The following is a 23,495-nucleotide window of genomic DNA, read 5'->3' on the forward strand; positions in this document are numbered from 1 at the left end:
GAAAGCAGTTGTTTAAAATACATACATTTCCACATGCAAACTGAAATACCAATGTTTCCTATTGGTGGAAGTGTAAAACAGAGACATTTTATGCAAAATAATATTACTCAAAAACCTTCTTTAACATATAGATAAAATAAGCATAGATTTGTTTGCCATGAATTTGATATTGGATGGCTGAATAAAATAATAGATGGTGATGGGGTATTTGGATGGGGAAAGAGAAGAAGGAACGTAAAAATAAAATAAAAATTGATACATATATAGAAATCTGGCCTGCAATATTTTATGAAAAAGTTCAACATTTAGAAGATACTGTGAGGCTTTCAATATTTGCAAGTTACTTTTCAGTTCACCAATAAAAAAATGTAAACTGGTGCTTTTTTCATTTTTAGATGCCCTAATGTTTCCCCTTCTTTTCAAACACCAAGTCTACCTGAGATTGGCCAATGCACAGACAGTAGCTGTAAAGTCCCAATAGGAGGTAAGTAGCAATTGCTTAAATGCTTATCTAGTTATGGGATTTGTAGTAATGCGAAATGCTTGTCAAAAAATTTTATGGGAGAGTTAAATCAATCTTGATCAGAGAAAGAAAAGAAAAATTAGTTGTGGATGTTCTATCACTAGAGGTTTTTAAGAAGAAATTGGTCAGTCATTTATCTGGAATGGTATAGGACCGTGATGGCGAACCTATGGCACATGTGCCACAGGTGGCACGCGTAGCCATATCAATGGGCATGCCAGTTTAGCTCTGGCATGCATGCATGCGCCGGCCAACTGATTTTCGGGCCTTCTGGGCCACCAGAAGTAGGGAAACAGGCTGTTTCCTGCCTCCGGAGGGCCTGGGATGGTCTGTTTTTCTTTCTTACCTGGCTCCAGATCCTCTCTATGCATCTGGAAAGGGCGAAAACAGCCTTTCCCATTCCCTCAGAGGCCCTCCGGAGGCCTGAAAGGGCCCATTTCCCAAATCCCGGTGGGATAGGAAGCAACATTTTTTGCTGTCCCCAGCCTCCAGAGACTCCTAGAGAGGCCCCACCTGATCTGATGGGAGTCCCAGTCTGTGTCTATTGGCTTGGCTTTGGGTGTATAGTCGGTTTTTCTCCACCAGGTGGCAGGGCTTCATTTTTGTGGCTGGCTGGAATGTGATTTGGCTGGAGATCTCGGGGTGTGTGTGGCTGGCTTCTGAGGTGTAGATTTTTCTGTCTCTGGGTGCTGGGACTCGTTTATTGATAAGGGCTAGTTTCCAGCTAGAAAATCAAGGAGTCTATGAAATACCATGCAAAATCTGCCCAGCCATATACATTGGACAAACTAATAGGAGAATAAATGCACGCATTGCAGAACACAAGAATGCAGTCAGAAAAGAAGAAAAAAACTTCCTCTCTTTTCCAGCACCTTAAAGCTACAGGACAGGAAATTGACAGGAAATTGACAGGAACCAAATTAATCTCCAAAACTGAATACCTCAACAAGAGAATAATTATGGAAGCCATTTAAATAGCAAAACGCCCCCATAACATGAATAAACATGACGATACCTCCCACCTACCAGACATCTGGAAACTAGCCCTTGTCAACAAATGAGTCCCAGCACCCACAGACAGAAAAATCTACACCCCAGAAGCCAGACACACACACCCCGAGACTTCCAGCCAAATCACATTCCAGCCAGCCACAAAGATGAAGCCCTGCCACCTGGTGGAGAAAAACCGACCATATACCCGAAGCCAAGCCAATAGACACAGACTGGGACTCCCAACCAATCAGAACGAAGAGGTGGGACCATCCCAGCAAAGTAGACTACCAGCACCAGATTTGAAATAGTAACGGCAGGGTGTGTGCATGTAAAAAGTTAAAATCTCGGTTGTTTTCCCAAACATTATATGTTTGTTAGTTAAAATGTTTAAAATCCTGGCTAAGATCCCATCTTTAGCCAGGTTCTTCCTACGTAAACCAAGAATTTTTCTGCAGCCCTATTTCAATGAAATCCCAATCCACTAGTTTCTAGGCTTTTTTTTTCCTCCAGCAGCCAGCAAGCTCCCTGCTGCCCATTGGGAGACTAAGGAGATTCTTTTGATATATATTATATATATACATACATACATACATACATACATACATACATACATACATATAAAGAATGAACTTCAGTGCTATTTTTTTATGCAAAGAACAAAGCCAATTTGCTGTCTTTTGCCCCTGAGAGTGAGACTGATTCTTGAGACGGAGAAAAGTTCTGATAAACTGGTTATTTGGAATTGGAATACTAAGGACCAAGGGTGAAATGCTCCCTCTTCGGACCAGATCGCCCGATCCAGTAGCGATGGATGCGGGTGGTTCGGAGAACTGGTAGCAAAAATCCCTGCCCCCCCCAATTGCCCAGCTGAACCGCACAATCATCAGAGGCTTTTTAAATTTATTTTTAAAAGCATTTTTTTCTACAACCTCTTCGGCTCTTTGGTTTTAAAAGTAAAAGTAAAAAAAAAACAAAAACAAGTTGGCCATGCTCACTCAGTCATATTACCCCCCCTCCCACCAAGCCACACCCACAGAGCCGGTAGTAACAAAATTTACATTTCAGTACTGCTAAGGACCCTACTATTACTCAGAATAAATATGTTACCTTTCCCCAAGCCATGCTTAGAAAGTTATAATGTCATTTTTAGTGTTCTTGGATAGGCCATTATGAAGATACTCATAACTGTAACAGAACTATGTTGTATCAGGCTTGGGAACATTTCAGCCATTGTTATTTATGAACTACTGTATTTTTCGGAGTATAAGACGCACCGGAGTATAAGACGCACCTACCTTTTTTGGTGAGGAAAAGAAGAAAAAGAAATCTCCCTCTGCGTCTGAGCAATTTTGCCTCTTTGCAGCAAACAGCCTGCTTTACTTTCATTTTCGTTTTCAGCATAGCTTGATTAGCACAAGGAAAAAAAATTGCTCCAGCAATTTACCTCTTTGCAGCAAGCAGCAGAGCTCTGCACAAAACAGCTGAAAGCAAATCAGCTGAGAGTCGGGAGACCTCCAATCAACTTGTGCTAATTAGATTGTGCTGAAGCTGAAAGGAGCTGTTTTTTCTTGCCATTTGCTTGCAAGGAGGTAACTGCTGCGAGATAGAGGCGTGGGGCCAGTGGGTGGGTGGGCGGGGCTACATTTGCTGTATAAGATGCACCTAAATTTTTACCCCCTTTTAGGGTGGAAAAAGGTGCACCTTATACTCTGAGGTCCAGATCATCCCCACCCTATTGGCCTTCCGAAAAGTGGTGAAGGCCTGGCTTTTCCGGCAGGCCTGGAGCCATTGATCTCGCTCTTGCGATCCGGCGAGATCCGGCCATGAATGGTGTGAATGAGTTTTAATGTTTTTAATGTTTTTAATTCTTAAATGTTTTTTATAATGATTTTAAATGCATTGTGAGCTGCCCTGAGTCTTCGGAGAGGGGCGGCATACAAATTGAATAAACAAACAAACAAACAAACAAACAAACAAACAAACAAATGAACGGTGTATAGTTTGCAGTGAAAATGTATGAATTGCATGGCCCAGTACAGGGGTGTCAACTTGGATTTCTTTGAAGGCCGGATCAGCATTGTAGTTCTCCGTGGGCCAGCTGGGGGGGAGGGGAGATGGGAGGATGCCTCCTGCAGCACCCTGCCAGCCAAAATGAGGTGTGTGGGGGCCATGCACCCCCGTGCCCCATTTTGGCCGGCAGAGTGCTGCAGGAGGTCGTTCAGGCTGAAAATGAGGTGCGGGGGAGGCACCCCCCACGTATTTTGGCTGCCAGAGGCACCATGGGTCAGTTCTTTGCTATTTTCAGGCTGGCCCTGTGGCCCAGGGTCCGCGGACCTTGAGTTTGACACCCCCGGCCCAGAACATTTAATATTCAGAACAACTCTAGATCATCTAATGTCTTATTTTCTAAATTAGATACAGTTGCAGAAGTAACTGTTGTTGCATTCAGCTGTTGGCTTTCTTTTCCTGATGGAGAGTACTTCAAAGGGCTAGGGGCAATATGGTGTAGGGGTTAGACGAGATTAGAGAAGATCCATATTCTAATCTGTCTTCAGCATGGAACAGCTTTTTCTCTGTCAGGTTCATACATTCCTGTTACTTAATGGTTTATGGTTTCCTCTTTTGTCTTTTCTTATTTATTTTAAGCATTTTTATAATGGCATGGTTGCTTTCACATTAATAAATGGATTTCTGACTTATTTTAAATTATACCTTCCTTTGTGAGAATGATATGGTTACATTTTTTGCTGCATATAAGTGAAGCAACTATCTGTATTTTTCCAGAGATGGCTGTCATTCAGTTTGGCTTTAATCAATCTAATTGATTGATTAGCAGCAAGAGAAGTCAAGTTGAAGTTGCACCATGTCAGTAAATTGCCAAAACCATTGAGCTGTTTCATACCTATGTTTGAATGTGTGATTGCAGACATATAATGGGAATAAAACTTTTCCTTAAAAAATGTGAGCTTGGATATTCCTTATGTTCGTATTTTTAGAATTTTGCTTAGAGGACTGTTTTATTTTTTACTAGCAGAAGCATGGAAACAGTTTTTTATACAGCTCATTGAAGCACTTGGTGGTGTAAAAATCTGCATCCTGCCAGTGGGATTTCTTGCTGATTCAAAAGTTATTTCACAGGCAAAAGGATAACATATTTGTAATTTGTCATTAGGGAAGATTGTAATATAGAAATGCTGAAATATAATTTCACTGTTTGTAGAAAGAACAATCTGATCAAATCTTATAACTGTGCATCTTCTTCTTTCCCTTTCTGACTCAAAGTTCTCTATCCCCAATGTAAGGCATTTTAATTTATTTCATTTTTATTTTATTTTTTGCATGGCAGAATGAGTGAAAGGAACGTCCAAAGTTTGAGCAAAGGAGTATTGGTGCTCTCTCTCTGCCTTATAATGCTTTGGGGAAGGCTGACACTGGCCTCATCATATCACAGAAGCCATTCAGGTAAGTCAAATTATTTCTTTTATTGTATATCTGCAGTGTTTAATAGAACACTGTACTTCATTTTTTCTCTCTTTCTGCTGCCTTCCAGAGATATTGCAACTACAGTTGTCAGAAGTGTTAATTTGCTTTGTTAATAGTCAAGTTTGTCAGTACCTAGCTTTTGACTAGCTGTATCTGTGGTATTCTATTAATCTGGCTGTGTTTAGATTCTGTGTGTAGTGTCATGATAGACTCTTGGTTGAATTTTCCCCATTATTAGACCCATTATTATAACATTTCTTACTCACAGTTCATTCTCTCAGAATGAAAAAAGGTATGGATGTTTTTTTAATTCATTGATTGATTATGTGCCATCAAGTTGTTTTCGATTTCTAGCAACCACATAGATATTCCCCATGATGATCTACACCTAATCTGTTCTCACACATCTTCAAATAGTGCAGGCTTTTGATAGTCACAGAGAAAGGGAACAGCCTGCTTTTCTCCTTGGTGTTAAAACATTTGCTTCTCAAGCAGAAGCTTTCAGGTTCAGTTTTGGGGATCTTCCCTTGATTGGAAAGATGCTAGTCAGAATTCCTGAAGAAACCCCTTAACAGATAGAATTTAGGTGGATTAAGTATTTCATATAAGGTAGTTATCTGAATTTCCACATGAGTATAACTCATTTGGGGCCCCACTTGTAAACAAGGATATCATAAAAAACATCACCATATGTACTTAGGACAGAGTGGTATAACCTGAGATTGCCAAGACCAAATGTGTCCCCGGAAGACTTGAGTACAATTCTCAGAAACCTCCAAATGTTATCAACTCTAATTCTACGTATGACAAAATGGAATATGATAACATGACTGGAGAGGAGAATAATCCTTTCACTATATTAATATAAGAAAATTGTAATTTTCATTCATCATTGGCATCCTTCAGTCTCAAGAGACTATGGTATCGTGTTCTGGAAAGAGGTCCTAAAACAGCATGTAGTGTGTGACTAAAAAGGCCAATTTGAGAGTGGCAATCCCTTCCACACTGAGGGCAGATACATTCTGTCCCATGCCCAGCCCCCAGATTTCACTGGTTCCGGGACTGCCTCTTTGCCTCAGCCTGTAATTTTTATTTATTTATAGGGCATATATGGCTGCCTATCCCATATAATGATTATGTGGCTCACAACATTCTATGAAGACATGGTTAAAAACAAATATCCTTCTCCCCAGGTGTCAGACCAAGTGTCCTCACAGCTCAACCCCCGTCCTTGCCCAATGCTTAGGGAAGATATAGTTTTCCCCCTTCACAGCCCTCTGGAAAACTAAAAGGGTGTCAGGGCAGAGGTTGTTCCAAAGGGCTAACTTATATACTTGTATTATTTCACCCGTCTTTTTCTGAGAGTTGTGTACTCCTGGTTCAGGATTTATTCAGGCAACCAACTGAATAAACATTGATGGGGGAAATCTAGTTTCCAGCTGAGTTCCTCTTTCATGTTTCCTCTGGTTTACAAATGTATGCTGCCTAAGGACTATTTCTGTCAAAGTGCTTTCCCATACCATATGCTCTCAAAATGAGCTGGACTTTGAAAATTGACCGTCAAGTCCTTTCATTCAAGTTCATTTCATCCGAACTTTTTTCTTCCTTCAAGATAGAAGGATATTCAGGATATTCCTTCTGATACTGGTAATTAAGGGAAGATTTTTGAGAGCCCCTTTGTAATGAAACCAAGTAATGTCAGTTAGCAATTAGTTAAGCCTAGGATTTGCAAATGAGCAAAACAAAACCAAATAGATATAAAATTTAAAAAGCAGCGCTATAAATTTTTAGTTTTTACTGAAGTATAGGAATGCATCATTGCTTATGGTATGACCAACATAAATTAGAAGTTTATAAGGGTGTTAACTGATGATCGGCTGAACTTCAGGTGTTTGTAGGATAAAAGCTGTATGGTGGAATTTTAATTATCATATTTTTCGGACTATAAAATGCACCAGAGTATAAGACGCACCAAAATTTTGAAGAGGTAAACAAGAAAAAAAAAGTTTTTGCCCTCCTGGCCCCAGGAGCACTCTGCAGGCCTCCCAAACCCTCTGTGCATCCCATTATGATGCATGGGGGGTTTGGGATGCCAAAAACAAGCTCGTTTTTCACAAAAATGGGGCCTACAGAGGGTTTGGGAGGCCTGCAGAGTGTTCCTGGGGGCTGGGGAGGGCAAAAATGCCCCTGTTTTTGTAAAAAATGGGCCCATTTTCACAAAAAAAGGGCCTGTTTTTGGCCTCCCAAACCACGTGTCACGTTTGTGCCATCCCCAGCCCCCAGGAGTATTCTGCAGGCCTCCCAAACCCTCGCAGGCCCCGTTTTTGCAAAAAACGGGCCCATTTTAGCAAAAAACGGGCCCATTTTTGACCCCCAAACCCTCCATGTGTCACATTTTTGTCCTCCCCAGCCCCCAGGAACACTCTGCAAGCCCCCCAAACCCTCTGCAGGCCCCATTTTTGCAAAAAAACAGGCCCATTGTTGGCCTCCCAAACCCTCCACGTGTTGCATTTTTGGCCTCCCCAGCCCCCAGGAGCACTCTGCAGGCCTCCCAAACTCTCTGCACTTCCCATTTTTATGAAAAACAGGCCTGTTTTTGGCAAAAATGGGATTCATGGGGTGGGATTTCAGAAGCCGCAAAATGGCTGTATTCAGTATATAAGACACACCAACATTTCCACCCTCTTTTGTGAGGGGGGGAAAAGTGTGTCTTATATTCCGAAAAGTACTTTTAAGTATTACATAATTAACACAATAGTATTAATTTATCTTTTATGTTAAAAATATATTCTGCCATGCCTGAATTCTCTACTGTGACCTGCAAGGAGAGGAAAGTTCAGGGATTAATTACTGCAGAGGACTTCTGTCTGAACCTTGCTTTCCTGTGTGGCTTCCTGCTATTGGAAGCAATTAAAAGTGAATAATCACCTAGAGTAGTTAGGAAAATAGTTTTGTCTATAAGGGCAGGGGAGCCTTTTTGGTTTGCTTGCAGGAGCCTAAATCCCATTGCTGCTATCTAGTGTGTATCCTGGAATGTGGTAGGATTACATAAAAAGTGGGCATATGGGGAGGGATATGTAAAGGGAGCAGGAAAAGGCAGAGGGAGGAAGAGATTGATCAGGAAAGGCATAATAAGTACCTGTCTGAAGAGAGAGAGAAAAAGCAAATGCTGCTTGAGTCTCAAAGGCATAACTGCATTGTAGTCTTTTGAGTTGTAAATATAGTTCTGTCATTTTTCGTATACAAGCTATTTTCTAATTCTCATTTGAAAGCAAAGCCTCTCGCTTGATGAGAAAGAGCTGATGGAAATTGGGCTAAGAAATTCAGATTTGAATTCCACTCATGTCTGTTGCATACTTGTATCTGCATAAAAGTGATACTTCTAAAGTAATTCTGCTTCACTGCCTCTTTTCTGACCATAACAGCTTTTGATGCAACAGAGCTTTTTAACAATAGAAGAACCTATGAACTCCGGTTCGGCTGCATTTTTGGCTTTCATACATGAGGCATTCTTCCAAACTGCTTTTGTGTTTAATGACCTATGTCAGAAGGCTGGTTCTACTTTTTGTGTGCTGTGAAAGACACAACAGTGTTGAAAAGATGTTTCAGGAGTTGTGCAATAGTTCTATATTTTCTTTGAAATGTATTAGCATATGCTGCAATTACTAATGGGAGTACTTGGAAATAGTTGCAAGAGAAGCTGGAGGCACCGATGATGTTGCACTGTAAAATGTTTTTTGTTTTTTTTTAAATCTCAGCTTCATAAATATGTGGAAGGAAGTTTTGCCTAGAAACTGATATTAGTCTTCCTAAGTATTTCCAAGGATGAATGGAACGAAATAAAATTAAAAGTGTTGCTCAGGCATGCATTGCTTCAATGCATCCTCAAATGAGTATATTTACTCCTGTGGCTATGGCTTTCCAAGATGACAGTAGAATGGCATTCTGAAGATCCCAGTTTTCAGTAGTGGTGCCTACATTATGTATAGGAAATTTATGTGCAAGGGGATCAGGATTTAATGGTTTGGGATGTGTGTGATAATCCCCCCCCCATAGAAAGGAACCCTCCCTCCCTCCCTCCCTTAAGGAATATTCCCCCTAATATATGGGAGAAGAAAAAGATGAAATGTGATTCCATGTATACTACTCTATTCTGTATTCTATTTTTACCATTCATGCCCTTCCATAGATAAATCAATTCTAATATTTTACCTAAAACCAGCACATAGTCCCATTTCAAATAACCACCGAGAATCTATTTTCTTTCTTCACTTCCTAATTTATTGCCAGGTGCATATGAAAATAAATTTCTATAATAATGTCTGGAATTATTTTAGAGAGATTATAATTTGTTTATGACATTCAGTTTCACTAAATTATCCTCTTCATGAAATTTGTCAAGAAATTCCTTAGAATAAGAGGCAACAATTTGATTTAGGGGAATGTGATGCATGAGGCCAACATATTTTAAGACGGAACAGAATTGTAATGTTAAAACAGTATGATAGTTCAGCAATTTTTATTCCATCATATGGAATACACACATACACACACACTATGCTTCTCAGGATGAGTGAGACAATTTATGTATATAATATAATCACCTCTCGCCTGGACTACTGCAGTGCTCTCTACATGGGGCTCCCCTGGAGGAGCTCTTGGAAGCTCCAGCTGGTCCAGAATGCGGCCACGCGGGTAATTATGGGGGCGACATGGCGCTCCCATGTGACACCTTGCCTGCGCGAGCTGCATTGGCTTCCGGTGGTCTTCCGGGTGCGCTTCAAGGTATTGGTTCTCATCTTTAAAGCGCTCCATGGCTTAGGGCCCGGTTATTTACGAGACCACCTTCTGCCACCGATAACCTCCCACTGGCCAATTCGCTCCCATAGAGGGGGCTTCCTCAGGGTGCCGTCGGTCAAGCAATGTCGACTGACGACCCCCAGGGGGAGAGCCTTCTCTGTGGGGGCACCGCCTTCTGGAACGAGCTACCCCCAGGAATACGACTGATCCAGGACCTCCGTACTTTCCGTCAAGCTTTGAAGACCTTCCTATTTCAGCAAGCTGGGCTGGCTTAAAATTTTAATGGGTTATTTTAAGGGTAATGGGTTTTAATTTTTGGGAAGGCAAATTCGATTTAATTCTGTTTTAAATTATTTTAAGTTTTATATTGTATGTATTTTAATTTTGGCTGTTCACCGCCCTGAGTCCTTCGGGAGAAGGGCGGTATACAAATTTAAACAATAAATAAATAAATAAATAAATAAATAAGTAAGTAAGTAAGTAAGTAAGTAAGTAAGTAAGTAAGTAAGTAAGTAAATAAATGTTAAGTATATGTTGGATTTTAATAGTAAATCACAAGTAGCTCTTAAATATGTGGATTTCTCTTACACATTAGTTTCTGAGCATATAAAGACTGATTTGTATTTTATGATTTTAATTTTTGTTCAGCTGCAGTGTCTGCTGAATATTCTATGACTGAAATAGGGATATGTGTGCATATGTGTCTATGTATATGTGCCTCTGAATATGTAATAAACATTTTCCTAGAGACCAAAGCAGCGTCTGGACTACTGTAACACTCTCTACATGGGGCTCCCCTTGAAGAGCACCCGGAGGTTCCAACTGGTCCAGAACGCGGCCGCGCGAGTCGTTATGGAGGTGACCTGTCACTCCCATGTAACACCTCTCTTGCGCGAGCTGCACTGGCTCCCAATGGTCTTCCGGGTGCGTTTCAAGGGCTAGTCACCATCTTCAAAGCGCTCCATGGCTTAGGACCGGGATACTTACAGGACTGCCTTCTGACACCGCATGCCTCCCACCGCCGGATTCGCTCCCACTGAGAGGGCCTCCTCAGGGTGCCATCGGCCAAACAGTATCGGCTGGCAATCCCCCAGGGGGAGAGCCTTCTCTGTGGGGGCTCCTGCCCTATGGAATGAGCTGCCCCTGGACATAAGGAGGATCCCCGACCTCCGCATCTTCCGTCGTGCACTGAAGACTTTATTGTTTCAGCAAGCCGGCCTGACCGAATGAATTAACTTAAGTGGGTTTTAAATGGTTTTAAAGGGGTTTTAGTTAGGGGTTTTAAATATGGCCAATGCTTTAAATTATTTTAAATTGTTTTTAATTTTTGTGTTGGTATTATTTTTATCATGGCTGTACACTGCCCTGAGTCCTTCGGGAGAAGGGCGGTATAGAAATGTCATTCATTCATTCATTCATTCATTCATTCATTCATAAATAAATAAATAATAAATAAATAAATAAATAATAAATAATAAATAATAAATAATAAATAAATAAATAAATAAATAAATAAATAAATAAATAATAATAAATAAATGCAACTACCTTTAAAAAGCCATTTAGACAATTTTAAATAAAAATAAAAAAATACTGTGATGAAAGCAATGATCACTAGCAGAATTTGCTGATTTGGACATTCTCGAGTTTAAAATTAATAATTGGTTGCCTTAATGAGTTTAAGATTCAATTTTCTTGATATGCTTATTTAAATGCAATTGTTTGATGAAAGAAGCTGTAGTGTCAGGCTTTCTCTTTGAACTCCTTCCGTTTTGCCTAATAGATCCAAATTCAGAAAACTGGTTTAGAAAAAAAAATCCAATAGAAGACGATATATGTAGATTTACATATATACATATTGGATAATGAGATGTCTGCAAGTGCAAGCAACAAGAATTATACAGTACACACACACACACACACATTTTGAACAAAAACGCTTTAACAGAAAGTTGATGCCTGAAGAACTCATCCTGTCCCCTAATTCCCCCCTGCTTCAACTCTCACAAATTGATTTATAAAATAATTCAAAGTCAAAATATTGGGGGAAGGGGATTATTTTCCAAGATAGTATGACCTTGGAAGTCAAGCTGAGAATTGCAGGATTCTTGGTGAAAGACAACTCATAACATGCAATGGAGATGTTCCCTGCTGCATAAACGATGTGCTGGAGAAGAAAAGTATGAAAACATTGGCTGTCCCTCCTTTTCTTTTCCAAGAACCTCAGCTTGTTTAGTAAAACCCTCACTGGATAAATACATCCTTTAAGGAAAATGTGAAATAAAACATTTTCAATCGTAGATGTTAATTTTAGAGAAGAATTAGGGGATGCTATAAAGTAAGCATCATCACTGAATCAAGGTGGTGAAATGTACTGCTTAACTTGGGTGGGTTTGCAGTTGTCCATACTTTTCTATTTCTATTTTCAAAGTGCATGTAAGTAGCCCTTAAGTTCTGTGTTTAAAATATTGGATGCTAAAAATTGTGAAGACATAATCAGAATACCAAGTATTTTCCATTGTGACAAGCACTAATGCATATACCCTTCCAGGATTTTTGTTTTTATTAGTTCACTTTGTCAGAATATACATAAATGATAATGGGACATGCTCTATTGCATCCCCTTCTTCACTGCAGGGGTATCAACTAGTTTTACTATAAGGTGGGGAGTCCCCCCCCGCCCATTATAATGTGTGGCAGCTTTCATCAATTTCATTTATTCCAGGAACTGTTTTATAACTGTCATCCCTTCTATTTTTCTTCTGGCTTAGCAAGTAATTTCAATTTTATTATTACAGTCTTAGACCAGAAACAAATAAAAACACTCAGTATATATACACTTAAGACTTCTAGTTTAAAATAATAAATGACCGCTAAATCTATAATAAAATCCAGTGTCCATTTTACATGGTCTGACTATACAGTTATTGCAATCTCTAAACTCTGTGGCCTATTGTGGGTTCAACGCTAAAAGGGGAATGGCTAAGCAGTGCAAGGGTTAGCCACAGTTGTTATATACATCGCTATGGTGAAGAAGACATGTATTTGCGACGAATCCCCAGTGCTGCTGCACAGAATCTGACCACCTGTGCTGTAGTTTTGGCCTGTTCAACCTTAAGCAGCCACTGAAGATAGTGTCAGCGTGGCCAAGATACTTTGCAGTTATTGGCAGAATATGTTTTATATGTTTTATAATCTCCGTACATCTAAGGAGCATGTGTCCCACAGTCTCCACCTCTCCTGAGCTTCAGGGACAGTCTTTCCGTGAATGGTATTCTTTTATACTTGCCATACAGAACGGCCGATGTAAGTGCATGGCACCATGCAAGTACAAATCCTTTTCGGTGGTTTGCTGATTCCAACTGACTAAGATAGCTGGCAGGAGCAACAACACATCTAGTGGCATCTGGAGCCAGAAACAGCGGAGCTTTCTCTAAGTGCGCCTGCCTCTCAATGTCCTCCACCCTTTGTGGCAAGGTTTGTCTTGCTAGATCATAGTCCATCTTGAGTATTAAAGCTGGGGAGAAACCTAATTTGGCAAGATTGGACTCGACAGCCTTGATCCATGATGAAGAGAATTTGTCTTGGAGGATTAATGGAGCAAGACCTTGCGGAAAGAAGTTAAGCTTTAGCCAGAGATTTAAAGATGCTATACAGATTCTTGTTTCGACTTTTATCAATCCTGTCTCCAGACGCAGAAGTGCATTTGAGACACAACATGACATCTGAAGAATTGATCTAATGAATTTGGATTGAACTATTTCTAATGATGTAAAACGTGAAGCTGACAGTCCAAGCAAGGTCCCATAAAGGAGCTGAGCTAGTGACTTGGCCACAAAAAGCTAAATAGCAGCTGGGACATAGTATCCTCCCTTTGTATGGAAAAAATTAAGAATAGTGCTCACTGATCTTTGGCCCAAGGCTGCTGCATCTTCTCCATGTGCTTTTCTTGAACCGTTGGCCTGAATTACCACCCTCAGGTATTTGAAGGTGGTTACTTGCTCTATTTTGTGGCCATTTAGATACCATGAATAAAGTTTTGGCCTTTTTGCAAAGGTCATAATCTTTGTTTCCTCATATTTTATGTCCAGTTTATTGTTTTTATAGTACTGGAGAAGGGCTTGCAAGGCTCTTTTAAGGCCTACAGGAGTCCTGGAAAGGATCACAGCATCGTCTGCATAGAGCAGAGGACGATGCTTCGGTCGCCTATTTTTTGGGGGGAGGGTGATTTGGTTTGTTTAGCCATTTTATCATGTCATCACTTCTCAGCCTTTTGGCTAAGAACAAGTGTGGCTTAGCAAGTAGAAAATATATGTGAAGTTGTCAGCTTTTTTCAGTATTTTCTGGTGAAGGCATTAAATATTTTTTAATATAAACATACCAATGTATAATGTATAAAGATTGTTTTGATTAGAATTTGGAAGCTTGGAAGAAAATTCTGTTGAAAATTTATTTCCCTCTTGAACAGAAATTATTGATGATTGAATATAATATTTTGTCTCTTATGCAGGTATATTTGTTTATGCATGTATTATACTTTGTCTTTATTATATTTTATACTTATTTTTTTCATGCTATTCTTTATCTTTATCCTTTGTGTCCAAAAGTGTGTATGTTGTTCAATGGCCATATGAATTCAGCAGCAGAACTAGTAATAAAACCTTGATTTGAAGTGAATTTCCAGTTCTGAATACATAGAATAAAATAGAATGGACATATTTTTTACACACAATTGTGTCTCTCCATATACAGATCTGAATGGCTTTATTTATGGCTATGTAATAGCATCTTACCAGCATGACAGACATTCACTGAGTTATAAACTTATATAAACTGTGGTGAAAGAGATGAGTAAAATTACCATTTTATAAAGGATTTGTAATATACTCTGCAAAGCTGATATGAAAAGTTGATAACTCTCTTCTTTTCTCTACATTTAGTTAAGACGTAGTAATGGCAAGCAATAAAAACATTACTTGTTCCTCTGATAATCATTGAATATGTTCAAGCATAAATGAGTTTAAAACTTTAATTATTCATTGAATATTAGCAGTAGCAAGGTATAAGAGCCAAGTGTGGAACACAGACTTCTTATTTGGCAATCTGCTTTAGAGAAACTTAGTAATGTCTGATTTTAGAATTGATTATCAAGTAATTAAAAAACTGAATTCTGCCAAATATCAAATCCTACTATTGAGAGGATTAGATTGATTAGCAATGTCGTGGTTAAACTAAGAAAGAGAAAGAAATGTAATAGTGAGAAAGTTTACAATTATATATTGGAAAGAAATCTTCCCCAATTTTGTATCCTCTGACATGTTAGGCTATAACGTACGCATACTCTAGCCAGCGGGTTGAAATAATGTGTTATAGTTGTGATAAAGTCCATTCAGTCTAAGACATTTGGAAGACCCTAGCTATAAAGAAACAGAGAACCTGTCAGGTCATCTCATTTGGCCTGTGGGAATGGCCTTTGCCTTGTCTCTATGTTGCTGGCATTCAGTGCTTTTCTGCAGGTTGCTCCTGCTTTCACATCAGAAGCGCTGAGGCACTTTGGGTTGAAAGGATTAGATGGTGACATCACTGTTGCCCAAGGGATACTTGGTTGGGCTCCTTTCATGTTAATTGCTACCAAAATTGTATCTATTTATCTACTTGAGATTACTTGCTTTCAAGCTGTTAGATGGGCAGGAGCTGGAGCGAATAACAGGAGCTCATCTCATCACAAAGCAGCATTTGGGTCTCGAACACAGGGTAGCTGATTGTCAGCCTAGAGTTCTAACCATGTGGTCCACTGCGCTCCATCTTTGCAGGTTCATTTGACTCATATATGGAGAAGATATGCTAACGTGCTTTAGCACATTTAATAGTGCTTCTGCACTGCCTTGCATCAAGGAAGACATGAAACTTCTCCTGCCATTCAGTAGTTGGGCAATTCAAGTGGTGAATAAACTAGGAGCTATCCTGTCTTTTCTCTGATCAAAAACAAGAACAGGTCTGTTATAAAGATCTTAAGGTATCACAGCTCTTTCCACTAGAAATAGAGATATTTATTCTATTTAGCCTATAAATTCAACTAAGATTTAGCAACCACACATTACCTTGATACATGCATTTGGAGGGGATGTGGGGTTATGTCAAAACTGCAATGATATAAGTGGGTAGGAGCACCTGGAAAAGTTTGTGGATTTTAGTGGATTAGGGAAAGGAATAGGTTTTAAGGTTTCAAGTGGACATGTTTTGCTTCACAGATGTGTATCTTACTATGGCCAAACATACTTTGCTCAAAGTTGTTCATTTAATTTTATTGTTTTAGAAGTACTGCATGTTCTCTGGGGCTACGAAATGGGGATTGGAAAATTATATGTGATGGTTTCACACTGTAGAATGCCCAATATTGTAGATTGTAAATTGTAAAACTATTATATAATTATAACATTGTTTTTCCTACTTCATCATTTTGTTTTATTTTGTTTTGTTGTTATTGTTGTTGTTTTTTGTCTGCTGCAACCCCTCTTCATCATTATACTGTTCTATTTTTAATTCCTTGTTTGGTTTGACTTTTGTGTCGATTCCAGATATTGTAAACCAGGGGTGTAAAACTCAAGGCCCACGGGCCAGATTCAGCCCGCGGTGTGCTTAGATCTGGCCCGCGGGGCTGCCCTGGAAACAGCAAAGGACCAGCCCCGCAGTGCCTCTGCCAGTGAAAATGGCTGCACACGGCTCTCCCGAGCTCCATTTTTGCTGGCAGAAGGTTGCAGGAGGCCATCACAGCTGGAAACGGAGCTCGAGAACCTGTTTTTGCTGGCAGAGTGCTCGGGCCACCACTGGTGCCCTGACGTGTCAATGTTGAGCTGACCATGCCCACCCTGGCTTCGCCCACCCCAGTCCCACAAGGTCAAACACAACCCTGATGCGGCCCTCAGAGAAATCAAGTTTGACACTGTTGTAGATGGATCAGCTCCTTTTTTTGTTGCTTTTCTCTCCTTTTATCTCTCCTACCATAAGACAACAGGATAAAAATTAGTTTGCCAGTTTGTACATCATGTTACTGGAATTGGGTAATACAGAACAAAAACTATTTTATTTTAAACATTTATGCAACATGCTAAATATGGGAAGTGCTACTAAATGATTCTATCCATTCAAAATCACAGCAAGATTCTTCAACTCACTGCCATATATATCATATATATATGATTTGCCATATATTTGCATACTTTACAAGTATTTCTGAGTCTGAGTTTGTCACTGCTATTTCTTTTTGGATTGGTACTATTCATTTAAGGAAAGCTTGGGAAAATTAGGAATGGATTTTTATATGAATGGATTGGAATCTACACTTGGCAGAGATGTTCTGAGAAAGATCTTGTGTTCAGAAGTCTTCCACTTTTGTACCAGGTTCTAGTTGGTGATTTTTGGGGTTCTAAGAAATAAAACTTCATATGCACAATATACTGTGAATGAATGAATGAATGAATGAAAATAAGGTATACATAATTTCATGTTGGGTTTGATTTCTGTTGACTGTATCTATGCAGCGTCCTTGATAATGGAATAGAAAGAGTTTTCTGTTGCTTTCTTACTGAACATTTTGTTTGTTTCTCTTCACTTTTGATTCTAACAAATAATCTTTGAATTTCCAGGTGGTCTCCCATTCAAAAACAAATCTTGTTTTTCTTTTCAGTGGCAGTCCAATTTCAGCTAGTCTCAAAAAAGCTATCACATTTGAAAGTGTGATATGACAGAGCATGACAATTGTTTATATACATATTTATTTAAAAGGAAGATGATTCTGAATTTAAGGAAGATCAGATAGCAAACAGCATCCTTCTTTGCTATGATATTTTTAGTGAACCTGCTGACTTTACTATTTTATAGATAAATTACTTGGCAGAGATGGAAAACTATATTCCTTTTAGGTAAATACGATAATGGATAAAAGGAATATAGTAATGGGCTTTAAGATCTCTGTGCAGGTATAGAGCTATCTTTTATTTCAAGAAAGATTTCTTGATCAAACGGTTCCTGTTAAATGTTAAAATACATAAATTTTTATTTAAAGGAAAAACCTCACCCACCTGGGATTGACTGTGCAGCTGTCTGTATGCAAAACTGAGCTGAAACTTTGATTGATTTCAGAGGTGACACAAAGGAGAGAAGTACACAGTATGCTTCTCATTGCAAAAATGAACCTGTATATATTCCCATCCCTAAGGGAATTTAGGACATTTCTTAATTGAAGGCAGCTTCACAGAATTTTGAACTGATAATCTGAGAATAATCTGATAACTGAGAATAATCACAGAACTGATTAAAATATTTTTGTTTATTAAGGTTCTGTTACTTCATTAATTATTCATAATGAATTTACAGGGCCAACTGTTGGTGTTTTTGAGTACCTGGATGTAGAGAGGATGTTCTCTGAGAATTTACAATTTAATGGAAATCTGGAGTTTAGACATATATAGTATTCCCATTTAGAAGTTTAACTCTATAACTTAAAAAAAAAACTATTTAAAAGACTCACTGACTTTGAGTTCAGCTGCTTGCTGCCCACATCATTTGTTCACATCCGTACTAGTCTTGGGCAGCAGTAATATTTTCATTCTGAAAAGCAATATATTTGTTAGCTTCAAATGCAGGTTGGCTGGCAAGGCCATCTCAAGGTTTCTGATATGAAATATATTAGAAGGAGGAGGAAGCAGCTGTGTATATAGTAGACCTGATATACTATTGTGCCTTTCAATCTTAAAACCACTGATTAATAATAATAAAAAGCACCTCAAGTTTTATTCTGGGCTTAAGCTTTATTGCCTTTGGTTAATTGGTTTATCTGACATGGTAAAACAACCTTGGAGTCTTTTCTGTTTGACCTGGACTATATAGAATAGGTGTAGGTAGCGTTTTTGTGATCAGGAGATGCACTGTGATTATAAGTGTAAATGTGTGTGAGAGAGGTGGTCAGCCCAAAACAATCGACTGCAGGCTAAAAGCTGCTTCATTGAAAGTTATGGGTCATAATCTTATCATGCTGTAGGTTAGTACTTAAATGTTTTTCATACTTCCAATCTAGGGATGAGAAATACTGTAATAATTGGGCTAAAGTCATCCAGACAACTTTATTGCCTAAGAGAGAACTAGAATTTGGGTCTGTTGGCTCCTAGTTCAGGATCTTAACTACTGTGACATCCTGGTGTCTGTGTGTGTACACATTGATTATGTTCCATCAAGTTGGTGTCGACTCTTAGCACCTACACTGATATATTTCATATACACATTTATATGTAATCCTTTAAAGGCCATATAGGTAGTTCTCAACTTACGACCACAATTGAGCCCAAAATTTATGTTACTAAGTGAGAAATTTGTTAAGGGAGTTTTGTCCCACTTTATGACTTTTTTACCACAGTTGTAAAGTGAATCACTGGGTTGTTAAATTAGTAACACCATTGTTAAGTGAACCTGGTTTCCCCATCGACTTAGCTTGTCAGAACGTCGCAAAGGGATCATACGACCCCAGGACACTGCAATGGTCATAAGTATGAAACAGTTGCCAAGCATCTGAATTCATAACTATGAAAAGTGGTCATCAGTCACTTTTTTTCAATGCTGTTGTAATTTCGAATGGTCACTAAATGAACTGTTGTTGTAAGTCGAGGACTCTCTGTAGTGGATGAGGAAACGATGCTAAAGTGTTACCATGGACTGTCTGTCTATTTGCTGGATTCATGTACCGTGTTTCCCCCAAAATAAGACCCTGTCTTATATTTTTTTGACTCCTGAAATAAGCGCTTGGTCTTATTGCCATGTGCTCAAAAACCCGATTGGGCTTATTATCAGGGCATGTCTTATTTTGGGGAAAACAGGGTACCACCAAGTCACTCAAATATATTGTTTACAATAAGGGGTCATTGGTTCTCTCAGAGCTTGGTTGTTTTATTGCAGACATTTCATTACCCAAACAAGGTAATATCATTGAGTAATGAAACGTTTGCAAGAAAACTAAGCTCAGGAAGATCCCTCATTTCAACCTTGAGCTACAAATGTTTTCCTTTATTAATAAGCACAATAAAACAACCACAAAAATCACAGTTAAAATGTCCAGAGTGATGACTGATTTAAATATAGGTAGTCCTCAACTTATAATCACAATTGAGCCCAAAATTTATATTACTAAGAGAGACATTTGTTAAAGTGAGTTTGCCTCATTTTACAGCCTTTCTTGCCACAGTTACTAAGTGAATCATCTGAATCATCACAGTGGCTAAGCTATTAACATGGTTGTTAAGTGAATAAGCCATCTCTATGGACTCTGCTTGTCAGAAGGTCGCAAAAGGTGACCCCAGGATCCTGCAACCATCAGAAATATGAGTCAGTTTTCAAGTGTCTGAATTTTGATAATGTGACCATGGGGATGCTGCTGGGGTCGTAAGTGTGAAAAATGGTCATAAATCACACTTTTCAATGTCATTGTAACTTCGAATATTCATTAAATGAACTGTTGTAAGTGGAGGACTACCTGTATTCTTGATAATAATATTTGAAACATCTACTAAAATCTAAACTGTTCATGGCATATAACAATAAAGTGTCCATGCAAACAATAAAATACCCAGAATAATTATATATATTTGAGACAAGATGTCACCAGAGAGCCTGTTCCTCAATGTTTCAGCCATTATGGAGAAACAAGGTTGATAACCAGTTCAAGACCTTAAGCTACTTTTTAATATATTCCTAGTGGTAAACACAAGCAAGGATATGACCTGCTATATTTTTGCACCAACATTGGCTTTCAGGTATTCTTCAAAGATGGCTCATATAGAGTTTATTGCCGCAATTGAGCCGGATAATAAAAAGAGAATAGAATAGAACTCTTTATTGGCCAAGTGTGATTGGTCACACACGGAATTTGTCTTGGTACATATCAGTGGTGGGTTGCCCCCGATTCGGACCGGTTCTGTAGAACTGGTAGTAAAACCGGCTGGTGGCTCCGCCCACTGACCCTGATGTCATCAGAAGCGATCTGTGCATACGCAGAAGCAAGGTACATGTGCAGAAGCAAGGCACGTGCGCAAGCGAAGCGTGCTTGCGCGCGATCCCATTGCAAACCAGTAGTAAAGGTAAGTAGAACCCACCCCTCGTGCATATGCTCTCAGTGCATATAAAAGAAAAGATACGTTCATCAAGAATCATAAGGTACAACACTTAATGATAGTCATAGGAAACAAATAAGCAATCAAATCATATTAGGAAATAGTCAATATAAATCGTAAGGATACCAGCAACAAGGTTACAGTCATACAGTCATAAGTGGGGAGAGATGGGTGATAGGAGTATTGAGAAGATTAATAGTATTGCAGACTAAGAGCATAAGATATCATTGTGGGATCCTTGCCCTCCAAGTAGCAGCAAGCTTCTCTCTGCCCATTCAGCAGTACCTATGAGGCCAGGGCAATCAAACAAACCCTTTGAAATATCTGAAAAAGTTATATGAGAATTTTAAGCTCAGTGGGGGATTTAGAAACCATGTTATTTCATTCCCAAGCAAAATTTATTTCCATGGGCTGCTATGATAGGGAAGAACTACTTGTGTTGCCTACCTCTAATAGTGAGAGAGCTTATCTGAGTTTTGCTAATAATCTAGTTTAATTTAGTAATTTAATATGTTAATAAAATGTATAGATGTACATTATACATGAAGATAACAGATAGATTAAAGAGGATTCTACCTCACAGAAGGGATAAAGATCAGTTCTATCACTTGATTCTTGATTTTCAGATGTCAGCTATGAAATAGCTTGAAAAAGAAACTCCTTAAAACTGACATTATTGCTGCTGAGTTTTAGGTCTAGATTTCATTTTCGGTATCTGCAAACAAGGTCCTGGCAGGACAAGAAATGCTGGTTGTTCAGAAATCATTTGGCTATTGTTTGTCTCTGGTTATTACTTCGGGCAGGGCAGCACACTCTTGAAAGGACAGCACCAACTTGGGGAAGTCTTCTCAACTAGGCAAGTGGGGGTCATGGATGGGAAAACTTTGCCCAGTTTGACTGGTGCCTCAATTGCACCTTTACCTGAAACATGAAGCCCAAGCAGTTGTGTCTGATTCTTGGAGACTGCCTAGACAAATCCCTGTTGTTTTCTTGGCAAGGTTTTTCAGAAGTAGCTTGCCATTGCCTCCTTCCTAGAGCTGAGAGAAAGTGGTTGACCCGAGATCACCTGGTCAGCTTTGTGTCCAAGGTGGGACTGGAACTCATGATCTCCTAGATCCGTGATGGCGAACCTATGGCACATGTGCCACAGATGGCATGCGGAGCCATATTAGTGGGCATGCCAGCTCAGCTCTGGGGTGCATGCGCACACCAGCCAGCTGATTTTCAGGCCTTCTGGACCCACCAGAAGTAGGGAAACAGTCTGTTTCCTGCCTCTGGAGGGCCTGGGGGGGATGGGGAAGGCCCGTTTTTCTTTCTTACCTGGCTCCAGATCCCCTCTATGCATCTGGGAAGGGTGAAAATAGCCTTTCCCACTCCCTTGGAGGCCATACGGAGGCTGAAAGGGCCCATTTCCTGACTCCCGGTGGGAGAGGAAGTGACGTTTTTTCCTGTCCCCAGCCTCCAGAGGCTCCTAGAGACTCCTAGAGAGGCTCCTAGAGACTCCTAGAGAGGTTCTGGAGGCTGGGGACAGCAAAAAACGTCACTTCCTGTCCCACCGAGAGTTGGGAAATGCGCCCTTTCCGTAGGGCCTCCAAGGGAGTGGGAAAAGTTGTTTTCGCCCTTCCCAGATGCATAGAGAGGATCTGGAGCCAGGTAAGAAAGAAAAACGGGCCTACCAGGCCATCATGTGCCAGGAGCGGGGGTGGGTGGGGTTGCGTGCGCATGCACATGGGCATGTGTGCGCACGACCCTCCCCCGCCCCCCCCTCTCCTGGCACGCGATGGCAAAAAGGTTAGCCATCACTGTCCTCGATTCTAGTTTGAAACCTTAACTGCTATATTAACCTGGCTCATTACTTTCAGGACAGACTACTACAATGTGCTGTATATAAGACTGCCTTTGAAGACTATTCAGAAGCCACAATTGATATGCAATGCAACAGCCTGACTGTGGGTGCGCTTTGACCATTTATTTATTACATAATAATTTATTTGAAATCACTACTTCATTCCTGCTTGTACTTTCCAATAAAAATTTTTATCATCTATTCTTACGTTCGAGTTCTATTAAAAGGTTAAATATTCATGACTCTCAATATCAGAATCTAATCTATGCCCCAGTAGTGCCTAAAGATTTCTTGCAACATGCAATAAAACAGCTTTTTTACTATACGTTTATCCAAGCAAGTTGACTCTGATGGAAATTAATAATTTTTCACTAAGGCCCATAAAGGATGATATTTCAAAATAATTTCCTAAATAATTTTCTGATCTGACAAAAATATTTATTTGGAATTAACACTGGGATCCTTCTGAAGACAAATCAAACAAGGAACAATATTAATTTCACAGCATAAATTTTGCCCCACAAACTTAATGGAACTTTAATCTGTCTATTAACATCCAAATTAATATTTTTAAATGTTTTGACATATTTATTTTCACATATTTAGAAATATTTTTAAAAATATAAAGTCCCAAATATTTAAAATAATCAGTAGAAGTCACAAAACCAAATACTTTACATACTTGTGTTGA

At 39.4% G+C, this 23,495-nt stretch overlaps 1 protein-coding gene across 1 annotated transcript in view; it reads left to right on the plus strand.

The window, feature by feature from the left end:
• Window positions 1-23,495, plus strand: part of TAFA3 (TAFA chemokine like family member 3) — a 107,635-nt gene that overhangs the window by 49,160 nt on the left and 34,980 nt on the right. Inside the window, exons 2-3 of the mRNA XM_070939838.1 lie at window positions 396-484; window positions 4,863-4,978. Of these exons, the coding sequence (XP_070795939.1) occupies window positions 4,864-4,978 (115 nt within the window). The 5' untranslated portion in view covers window positions 396-484; window position 4,863. The remainder of the gene's footprint in view (window positions 1-395; window positions 485-4,862; window positions 4,979-23,495) is intronic.

Source organism: Pituophis catenifer, unplaced genomic scaffold, assembly GCF_029215685.1.
Source record: "Pituophis catenifer annectens isolate HBS135680 unplaced genomic scaffold, rPitCat1.0.hap2 SCAF_3, whole genome shotgun sequence".
NCBI classification, from domain to species: domain Eukaryota; kingdom Metazoa; phylum Chordata; class Lepidosauria; order Squamata; family Colubridae; genus Pituophis; species Pituophis catenifer.